At 52.7% G+C, this 11,397-nt stretch overlaps 1 protein-coding gene across 2 annotated transcripts in view; it reads right to left on the reverse strand.

Moving 5' to 3' along the window:
- The window catches only part of SLC2A4RG (SLC2A4 regulator), a 52,399-nt gene extending 41,008 nt beyond the window's left edge, over window positions 1-11,391 (reverse strand). For both annotated transcript variants that reach the window (XM_028735493.2, XM_028735492.2), the window contains exons 1-2: window positions 10,934-11,391; window positions 1,450-1,628 (exon numbers count right to left, since the gene is read on the reverse strand). In XM_028735493.2, the coding sequence (XP_028591326.2) occupies window positions 1,450-1,628; window positions 10,934-11,272 (518 nt within the window). In that variant the 5' untranslated portion in view covers window positions 11,273-11,391. The remainder of the gene's footprint in view (window positions 1-1,449; window positions 1,629-10,933) is intronic.
- Window positions 11,392-11,397: the final 6 nt, after the last annotated feature.

Here is an 11,397-nt window from a genome sequence, read left to right on the forward strand (position 1 = left end):
TTTTTTTCCAAAATACAGTCCGGCCCACCACATGGTCTGAGGGATGGCGGACCGGCCCCCTGCTGAAAAAGTTTGCTAACATCTGAATTAGGGCATGGTTAGATAAACTTAAGGGACGCGGGTGGCGCTGTGGGTTAAACCACAGAGCCTATGACTTTCCGATCAGAAGGTCGGCGGTTCAAATCCCCGCAACGGGGTGAGCTCCCGTTGCTCAGTCCCAGCTCCTGCCAACCTAGCAGTTCAAAAGCACGTCAAAGTGCAAGTAGATAAATAGGTACCGCTCTGGTGGGAAGGTAAACGGTCTTTCCATGCGCTGCTCTGGTTTGCCAGAAGCGGCTTAGTCATGCTGGCCACATGACCCGGAAGCTGTACGCCGGCTCCCTCGGCCAATAAAGCAAGATGAGCGCCACAACCCCAGAGTCGGCCACGACTGGACCTAATGGTCCGGGGTCCCTTTACCTTTAGGTAAACTAAGGCCCAGGGGCCAGATCCGGCCCAATCACCTTCTAAATCAGGCCCGCAGACGGTCCGGGAATCAGCGTGTTTTTACATCAGTAGAATGTGTCCTTTTATTTAAAATGCATCTCCGGGTTATTTGTGGGGCACAGGAATTCGTTCATTTCACGCCAATAAATATAGTCCGGCCCCCCCACAAGGTCTGAGGGACAGTGGCCCGGCCCCCTGCTGAAAAAGTTTGCTGACCCCTGAATTAGAGGCTGCGGCCCCGGCAAACACCAAGGACACTAAGAAGTTGAGAACAAAAGCAATGGCAGCTGTGCCCAGCGGGGCCCCATCCTGATCAACATTTTACACAGCGGTCAGCAAACTTTTTCAGCAGAGGGCCGGTCCACTGTCCCTCAGATCTTGTGGGGGACCGGACTATTTTTTTGCGGGGGGGGGGGGGATGAACGAATTCCTATGCCCCACAAATAACCCAGAGATACATTTTAAATAAAAGGACACAATCTAATCATGTAAAAACACGCTGATTCCCTGACCGTCCATGGGCAGAATTTAGAAGGCGATTGGGCTGGATCCGGCCCCCGTGCCTTAGTTTGCCTACCCACGGTTTAACAGAAGGGTGACAAAACCCTCCCGAGGAAAGCAGCGCCTAGCAAGCCGTCCTGAAAAGCAGGTGTCAATATGTTCGCAGTGGAGTTGGAGAAAGCAGTGCCTGCAGCAAAAACAAGCTGCGCTCCTCCGCTGCGGCCACCAAACTAGTTTTCAGGGAAATCCCCAGCACTCAAGGCCAACGACATGGCCCGAAGGTTTTCCAAATGCAGCAAAGCAATCCACCGGGAGAGATGGATAAGATACCTGCCCTTCACTAAACCGCTGCATTTTCCTTCCAATTCGCACCATTCAATGAGCTTTGCAATAAATGAGACTCAGGAAAGAACTACCCCCCCCCTCCAGAAACCCAAAATAACTTTTCTCCAACGACCCTACCTTTGCCTGGGCACTGGGATGTAGGCTGAATGATGCAGGGGGCCCTGATCCAGCAGTCGGAGTGCCGCCGCCTCATCCTCCAGCCGCTTCGGCACCAAGGGATCGGACAGGTGCCTCGGCCTCCCGTTGATCGGCTCCGCTTCCGCCGGAAGCCCCTTCCCACTGCAGTGGGCAGGACTCTGGAAAAGGACACAGAGGCGTTTGATGCCGGACGCAGGTAGCAAATCAACAGCAACAGCTGGCCATAACCCTTGAGAGAGTTTGCCCAGCTCCTTTCAGCCCAATAGAATCGCTTGCCACCACATCCTGTCCTGTGGCGGTGAGTTCCGCAGATCAACGTCACATAGCACAGTGGGGTAGCGAAAGGTTGCTACCTTATTTTGACATGGGCCCCAAGATAATTGTGATGAAAATGTCTGTTTCTCTCTCTCCTCTTTTACAATTCAAAGTGTTGGTGCTGACCTTTAAAGCCCTAAACGGCTTCGGTCCAGTATACCTTAAAGAGTGTCTCCACCCCCGTTGTTCTGCCCAGACACTGAGGTCCAGCGCCAAGGGCCTTCTGGCGGTTCCCTCACTGTGAGAAGTGAGGTTACAGGGAACCAGGCAGAGGGCCTTCTCGGTAGTGGCACCCGCGCTGTGGAACGCCCTCCCACCAGATGTCAAAGAGAAAAACAATTGCCAGACTTTTAGAAGATATCTGAAGGCAGCCTTGTTTAGGGAAGCTTTTAATGTTTAATAGGTTTTGTATTTTAATATTCTGTTGGAAGCCGCCCAGAGTGGCTGGGGAAACCCAGCCAGATGGGCGGGGTATCATTATTTATTATTATTATTATTACACGTGGCCTTGTATTATTTATGTGGTTCTGCTTGTACAGTGGTACCTCAGGTTACATACGCTTCAGGTTACAGACTCCGCTAACCCAGAAACAGTGCTTCAAGTTAAGAACTTTGCTTCAGGATGAAAACAGAAATTGTGCTCCAGCAGCGCAGCGGCAGCAGGAGGCCCCATAGGCTAAAGTGGTGCTTCAGGTTAAGAACAGTTTCAGGTTAAGAACGGACCTCTGGAACGAATTAAGGACTTAACCTGAGGAACCACTGTATTGGTGTTCTTTTTAAAAAAAGAACACCCCCCCCCGCCCCCCCGGTCATGCATGTGAACAGCCAGGAAGGGCTTGGCTCTGTTCTTAAAGCTCAGGAGCCCTTGGCTTTATCTTAGGTAAACAGAGCAGGTGCAGACAAAAGCAGCGAGGGAGCCTGGCCTTGTTGCAACTGAAATCCATGCTACCCCAGCCAGCAAAGCCCGTTCAGGACTGATAAGCGTGTTCTAACATGGAGGCCGATTTCTCTTCTGCACTCGCGCTAAAAATCTACTCACACCAGGCAGCAGGAGAGGAAGCTCAGAAACAAGGACGGGCAGTTCAGCTGCACCTCCGGGGTCTATCAATCCATCTATCTTTATGTGGATAGGCTTTTGAGCTCAGTAATTCTTTAGAACACCAATCCACTTCTGAAGGGGCTGGCCAGGAAAGCCAGAGTCAGCTAAACAACCCAGTGCTACCTTTGCTGTGGCTTTTAAGTTCCGGCTTGCAAGTCTAATAAATGCCACAAATATTGAGCAGCTTCGCTTTAAGGAACCTGGCAAACCTGTGACCATCTGCTTTTGCAGAAAGTAGTAAAGATTAAGCCAACATATCAATTAGGGGAAAGAAAGGCCTGGGTGATATATCAATATATCATCCAAAACAGGTTTGAAGTCCATATTGATATACAGTGGTACCTCGGGTTACATACGCTTCAGGTTACAGACTCTGCTAACCCAGAAATAGTACCTCGGGTTAAGAACTTTGCTTCAGGATGAGAACAGAAATCGTGCTCCGGCGGTGCGGCAGCAGCAGGAGGCCCCATTAGCTAAAGTGTTGCTTCAGGTTAAGAACAGTTTCAGGTTAAGTACAGACCTCCGGAACAAATTAAGTACTTAAGCCGAGGTACCACTGTATTGGTTTCACAATTTTGGGCCTGGCAATATATCGCGAATCATTTGGGGGGGGGGGCGTGAATGCAAAAATCACAATGTGGGGGAAAACATGATGCCAGTCAATGCTTCTGCGGTTCCCGCAGGTCCTGTTAACTGCGCCAGCTCAGCTCTCCCCTCTCTCCTGCAGGAGGCAGCGAATCACAAGAGCAGGCGCTGGCAAAATCACAATGCCAGTGCCTCTGCCTGGCTCCACCCTAATTTCAGACAGTGATACAGTCATACCGAGTGTTGCGTTTGCTTCAGGTTCAGCGTTTTCAAGTTGCGTCCCACGGCGACCCGGAAGTACTGGAAAGGGTTACTTCCGGGTTTTGCTGCTTGCGCATGTGCTCAAAATGAGGTCACGCGCATGCGCAGAAGCAGCAAATCGCGACCCGCGCACACACAGACACGAGTTGTGTTCTGCTCACGTTGCAAACAGGGCTCTGGAACGGATCCCGTTCGCAACCAGAGGTACCACTATATATTGATATACAGTGGTGCTTCAGGTTACATACGCCTCAGGTTACAGACTCCGCTAACCCAGAAATAGTGCTTCAGGTTAAGAACTTTGCTTCAGGAAGAGAACAGACATCGTGCTCCGGTGGCATGGCGGCAGAGGAAGGCCCCATTAGCTAAAGCGGTGCTTCAGGTTAAGAACAGTTTCAGGTTAAGTACGGACCTCCAGAATGAATTAAGTACTTAACCCGAGGTACCACTGTACAGTGGACGCTTGGGTTGCGAATGGGATCCATGCGGGATGCACATTCGCAACCTGCAACATTCACAATCTGCGTCTGTGCGTCTGCACACGTGCGGGTTGCGATTCAGCGCCTCTGCGCATGTGCAACCGCAGAAACCCAGAAGTAACCCATTCCGGTACTTCCGGGTTTCAGCGGTCCGTAATCCGAAAAATGCAACATGAAGCGGCTGTAACCCGAGGTATGACTGTATTGCGATGTTTAGTTAGTGGTACATCACAATGTTGAAAACCAGATATTGCCCAGACCTAGTGGGGAACCTCAGACCCTGCAGCTGAATGTGGGCCCCCCAGGATGCTCTGTCCGGCCCTTGACACTCTCCACAGGCCACCCCCCACACCAGCCATTGAGGGCGGCTGGGATGGGTCCCAGAAATCTAAAAAAACATAAATCCCATTGGCCAGTATGTGTAGAAACTAGGCATTTAATTTGCATTCGATGCTCCACCCACTTCCTCCCCCCAGCCCTGCTTAACCCCGCATGTGGCCCTCAGGCATGGTCTGGAAGGGAATGTGGGATTCCCCATCCCTGGTATCAGCCAACCCAGGTCAACAGGAAAGCCCTGGATTGCAGCAGTCTGAGAGCGAGGCTGCAAGAAATGATACACGCCAGCAACACCTGTCTGGGCAAGGGCTGCAGCAAAACATTAGAGCACACACCTTGGATGCAAAAGGTCCCAGGTTCCATTCCCAGTGTCTCCCAGTAGGGCTGGGAGGACACACCCACCCCACCCTCCTGTAACCTGCAGAAACTATTGCTACGTCACTTGGGGGTGGGAGAGCTGGGAACAAGGCTCCTTCCACCTGCTTTGCAAGAGGTCCATCAAGCATATCCTGCACCTGGATATTATAGGAACAACTGTTCAGATATTGTTGCCTGGGTTTTTGTTTTCCTCTTCCCTCCCTGATCCTCTTTCCTTGTGTGCCGTTGGTTTTTGGTTTGTTTGTTTTAAGATTGTAAGTCTGCAGGGCAATTTTATTTTGTGCTTCTATCCTGTATTTTTATCCTGCAAACCGTCTCGACATCTTCAGATGAAGGGCGGTATATAAAGTTTGCAAATGATGATGATGATGCAAGCTGCTCTGGGAGCCTTATTGGCTGAGGAGCAGGTTACAAATGCTCTAAATAGGCAAATAATAAATGTACCTTCCCTCCCCCACCCCGGTCTTAATTCCTGTCCTTCATAGCTTATCTCACTCCGCACTAAGAGATTACTCATAGACGACACCAAATTGGATAACTCTCCAATGCTCGGCTGCCACCCTGCAGCTCAAACTCAGACGAGCCCTTTGCTTGTTGACAGAGGGCATCTGCTGGTATGAACTCAATGCTGCAAGGAGTCAGCTTCCCAGAGAGCTTTCTTTTTTTAAAACGGGAGAGTGAACCAGGGCTGCATCTGTCTACAGAATCTGACCATTGCAGCAGACTGGACCTCTCTGGACCGCCCTCAGCACCGGTTCCAAAGTTCTGACCGGTGATGTAGGCGCCCTTGCACGTCCAAGCGGCGGTCGTACAATTCTAGAACCTCAACTTTAACAAAACAATTAAAAGCACACCACCAAGTTTCTAGGCCTCATGACTATGAAGCTGGCGAAACCTGTTGCATGTCAGGTTAAGGCTGGAGAAAGGATACAAAGGCGAAATTTCAAGGAAGTGTGCATGACTCTGCCTCCAGCCTCACAGCCAATTATTCCACACCACCTTCCCACTTTTAAAAAAGCCCAGGGAGAAAATGTGTGTCCCAGGAGTAAAACACTGCAGCGTCCATCTAGTGGACATTCAGTGGTACTGTTGACCTGCTAAAATAGGAGCTAGAATCCCATTTCCATCTGCACCAGCAGGCAAGGGCAATATAATGTCCCAAACTGGTTTGAAGTCCATATTGTGATATCGGTTTCATGATTTATATTATTTCAGATCTGGATATATATTATGAATCATGGTGTGTGAGTGTGTGCAAAAATCACAATGCGGGGAATACCATGCAGCCTCCATCCTTATTTCGTACATTGTGATATATCGATATATTGTGCTGTTTAGCTGGTGAAAAATCACGATGCTGAAAAACATCACCCAGCCCTACCAGGGAGGATGGAAGTTAGGGGGCAAGAGGTTGAAAAAGAGACCCCCCCCCCCAAACACACACACAAATTACTTTAGGGGCGGATGGAGGGAATCAGAAAAAGGGTGATATTTGTACTAGTAGAATTGTAATGTTTTCAACAACACACCACAGCACTGTCAAAGAAACGTTTGGCTTAGAGTGTTATTAAGGATTTAATAGGGGTGCTTATGTTTATAGGTGTGTGAAGTTAAACACACATCGCGTGTGTGTAATATTAATTATAGTAACTTTTTTGTTAGCTTCAGCCCAATAGCATCTGAAAGGTAGCAGATTCTCCACTCTTGCACGAAACCTTGCTTATTCTCAAGAGCACCCGGCCTCCACCCAAAAGATAGCAAGGTTTGGGTGAACCCCACAGGCCATGGCTTCCATCGCACTAAATCACAGGGACCCAGCCCCAGCCATGAAGCCCCAACGAATCCCATTAGGGTTGCCCTTGGGTGCCTCTTAAAACACCAGAGCCATCGGCCTCCCATCTCTGCTTGGGGACCCTGAGACACGACGGTTCCCTAACAGAGCGATTTCAGCCATGAACTTTGCCCCTCACTTCTTCGGGGAGGGGTGGGCAACCCTCACCATTCAGAGAGGGGTTGCACCTCAGTGACAGAGCACCTTGGCCTAACCCTGTCTACACACTGGTAACCTTCTAGATTACTGCAATGCATTGTACGCAGGGCTGCCTCCGAAGGTGGTTCGGAGGTTTCAGCTGGCGCAGAGTTCGGCAGGCCAGGTTGAACAAGACAGTTTGAGCATCTTGCACCGATTCTGGCTGCCAATTAGTTTCTGGGCCCAATTCAAAGGGCTGGGTTTGACTTACAAAGCCTTAAATGGCTCAGGACCGCCATGCCTCAAGGACCGCCTCTCCCCATATGCACCGATCTGGACACTGCGATCACCATCTGGGCCCCTTCTTCATGCGCCTCCTCCGTGAGAGGTCCAGAGGGCGGCAACACAAGAACGGGGCCTTTTCTGCAGTGGCTCCCCGTCTGTGGAATGCTCTCCCCAGGGAGGCTAGCCTGGGACCATTATTCTTATTAATATTATTAATAATAATAATTTCTATCCCACCTATCCGGCTGGGTATCCCCAGCCACTCTGGGCGGCTTTCAACAAGATTAAGAATACATTAAAACATCAGCCATTAAAAACTTCCCTAAACACACATTATACGTCTTTAGGCTGTTCTTCTACAGTGCGTCTGTGGGAAGGGCGGGGGGCTAAATTGTTTTGTTCTTTTTGTTTTAATGATTTACTTGTTTTTAACTTGTATTTTACTCCATGAACCGCCCTGAGATATTGTGGTGAAGTGTGGCATATAAATTTAATAAATTAATGCAAATAATAAAAATAAACAAACTTCCAGTCTAAAATCCTGGAGAGATGCAACCACACCGTGCCCAGGAATGGGGAGCCTCTGGCCCTCCAGATGTTACTGGACTCCAACTCCCATCAGCCCCAGCCTGCAGGGTCAACGGTCAAGGAATCGGACAAGTGTGGCCTACCAGCAGCTGGAGGGCGACACATTCCTCATCAATGGCATAGGTGCCATGGAGCTGAATGGACGAGTGATATGACTCTGCATAAAACAGATTCCTGGAACATGTTCAGGAAGGATTCCCAAGCAACATGGGAGCCCCAGCTCACTGGAAAATCCCTCCCAGCTCCCCTCGGCTCTTGAAATTTGCCTAGACACTTTCAAGCCTGTTTTGACTTGTGCATGCCCCCCTACAAGTGATGTTCAGAAGCTGGTGACAAAGGAGAGGTCTTTTTGGTGGTGGCCCCCAATCTGCCTCATGTGGAAGAGAGGACCACAGTTTAACAATGCACTGCTCAAAGGAGGGTTGTCTTATATGTCCTGAATTTTCCAACCTTCAGCTTCCTTTAATAGCCATGATTTATAGTGTAACAATGGAGGGAAAGCTTCTTCTATTTCCACCTTCTACATGCAGCGCATACTTCGACACACCTCTACCATATCCCCTCTTATTCACCTTTTCTCTAAACTAAAAACTCCCAGACACTGCAACCTTTTCTCACTCCACCAGCTCGATCATTTCGCTTGCCCCTTTCCAACTCAACAATAATAATAAAATAATAACAACTTATTATTTATACCCCACCCAAGGGCTGAGTTTCCCCAGCCACTCTGGGCGGCTCCCAATCGAGTGTTAAAAACAATACAGCATTAAATATTAAAAACTTCCCTAAACAGGGCTGCCTTCAGGTGTCTTTTATAGATAGCTGCTTATTTCCTTCACATCTGAAGGGAGGGCGTTCCACAGGGCGGGTGCCACTACCGAGAAGGCCCTCTGCCTGATTCCCTGTAACCTCACTTCTCGCAATGAGGAAACCGCCAGAAGGCCCTCAGAGCTGGACCTCAGTGTTCGGGATGAACGATGGGGGTGGAGACACTCCTTCAGGTATACTGGACTGAGTCCATTTAGGGCTTTAAAGGTCAGCACCAACACTTTGAATTGTGCTCGGAAATGTACTGGGAGCCAATGCAGATCTCTCAGGACCAGTGTTATGTGGTCCCAGCGGCCGCTCCCATCACTAGCTGCCGCATTCTGGATTAATTGCAGTTTCCGGATCACCTTTCAAGGTAGCCCCATATACAGTGAACTGCAGTAGTCCAAGCGGGAGATAACTAGAGCATGTCCACGGGCAGGTAGGGACTTTTGTGATGAGGTATTGACGCGGGTGGCGCTGTGGGTTAAACCACAGAGCCTAGGGCTTGCCGATCAGAAGGTTGGTGGTTCGAATCCCTGCAACAGGGTGAGCTCCTGTTGCTCGGTCCCAGATCCTGCCAACCTAGCAGTTCAAAAGCACATCAAAGTGCAAGTAGATAAATAGGTACCGCTCCGGCGGGAAGGTAAACGGCGTTTCCGTGAGCTGCTCTGGTTCGCCAGAAGCGGCTTAGTCATGCTGGCCACATGACCCGGAAGCTGTATGCTGGCTCCCTCGGCCAGTAAAGGGAGATGAGCGCTGCAACCCCAGAGTTGGCCACGACTGGACCTAATGGTCAGGGGTCCCTTTACCTTTACTATTCCAAATGGGACACTGCAAACTGCAGGAGGAGAGATGCTGCTGGGCAAGGTGGGCCACTCGCCTGGTCCAGCAGACCTTTTCCTACAAGGGACTACCAAAGCTCATCTAGACCACCCCTCCCGCAACGCCGGAATAATCAAGGCCCAACATTTGCACCAGCCTTTGCCAAGCAGGCGCCTTGCAGATGTTCTGGCCTCCAACTCCCACCAGCGCCAGATTCTGCCCGCCGCCGCCTCCGACTCAATTCGCCCTTTCGGACTCCCAGCAGGATCCAGAAGCGACGCCTCCCCGCCCCCTGCACGGCGCACGTGTGAATCCCCAGCTAAGCGCTCGGGAGGCGGGCACTGCTGTTTCCCCCACCCACAACCCGAGGCCGAGCCCACCCACCCCGGCCGGCTGGGCCCTCCCCTCCTGGCCCAGCGCGGTGCCTGTGATTGATGGCCCGTCCCTCCGAGCAGCTCGCGCCCCGCCATGCAGGGGTGGAGACCCGATGGGGCGGGGATGGGCTGGGGCGGAAAAAAGAGAGAGAGAGAGAAAAGGCGGCTCTCTGCAGCTCCGCTCCACGTCCCGGCCCATTGCAATTCCCTCCCCTCGATCAAAAACTTTCAGCGCAAGCAAAGCAAGCAGCGAGAGGCGCCATCTTTTCGCGAAGGGGAATCAAACTTTTCGCCGGGGTTGCTGCAAAGCCGGGAAAACCGGGCGCCCCTCGGGTTTGCCAGCTGGACCCGACGGCGTGCACCGTCTCTCTTTGCAAGCGCAGCGGGGCAGGGGCTCGGCGCTGGCACCGGCCCGTTTTGCTTCGGGGGCCTAGCGGAGCCCCCAACTACTATTTAGAATTGACGGCCGAGTAAAGCACTCCAAGGATCGCACTGCGCGGCTAGTCTCCGCTCTCCGATCCTAGGCAAAAAGGCTGCGCGCGCGCGGGTGCCGTCTGCAAAGAAGCCGGGTCTTTCCAACCCACCCGGGACTTCTTTATTTTGCAAGCAAGCGCGGCGGCTCTCAGTGGCTTCGTGTAAGGGCCGCTCCTCCAGCCCACCCTCCCTATGCAACTTCCCGGTCCCACCCTCCAGCTGCCATGCATGGCACTGGGTGGTTCCCCTCCCCCTCCCCCCCGTTTGCAAATATAATGCACCCCCCTCAACCGAAATCCGCCTCCAATGCTCTAAGCAGTTTCTTGCCAAACGCGTTGGGGACTCTCCTTTTTCCGATCTCTGCAAAAATAATATTCCCTACACACGCCCCGCACTCCTGGCCTCCCCTGCGCAGGACGGCCGTATCTCTTTCTCCGCCCCAAAAGTCCACGAAGGAAGCAGCAGCGCCGCGAAGCCCACGGCCGTCGAGTCTTTGCAACTTCAGCTAGCCGCCTGCCTCTCTCGCCCGCCCTCCGTGCTCCTGTGCGCCATGGCGGGACACACCCACCCGCTTCTCCTTCGCCAGATCCGACAGCGCGGCCGAGGCCGGGTGCAGCAGCGACACGGGACGGGACGGGACCGGACGGGCGGGAGAGAGAAGTTGCCGCCGCCTCCCGCCGCTTCTTACCTTTTGCAAAAGCTGCAGCCTGCCTTTGCTGCCGGCCGGGGAGCTCCTGCCGGCGCCGTCCTCGCAGCTCCTGCGACGGGACCTCCTCCGGATCGACGCCGGATCTTCCACCAGCACCGTGTAGACGGCGTTGCTGGCCGCCTCGGAGGAGGAGGAGGAAGGGGGGTACGGGGAGGCGAGCGGCTTGCAGGAGGCGGAGATCACCCCGCAGCACAAGCCGGGCGCCGGGGGGCTGCCGTCGGGGCAGCAGGGTCCGGCGGACGTCAAGCCGGGCGGCGGGGAGCAGATCCTGCCGCCTGAGGAGGCGAGGCGTTTGAAAAGACGCGGCTTGGGCTCCATGATCGGGGGGTGGGCAACGCCGAGGAGGAGGGGGGCCTGCAAGCCCCCTTCCCCGCCGAGGGCGAGGGGGGCCGCCGCAGAAGCTGTGCGGGGTGAAGCCCCCCGCGCTGCCTCCCAGACTTTCC

This window comes from Podarcis muralis, chromosome 5, assembly GCF_964188315.1.
Source record: "Podarcis muralis chromosome 5, rPodMur119.hap1.1, whole genome shotgun sequence".
Lineage (NCBI taxonomy): Eukaryota > Metazoa > Chordata > Lepidosauria > Squamata > Lacertidae > Podarcis > Podarcis muralis.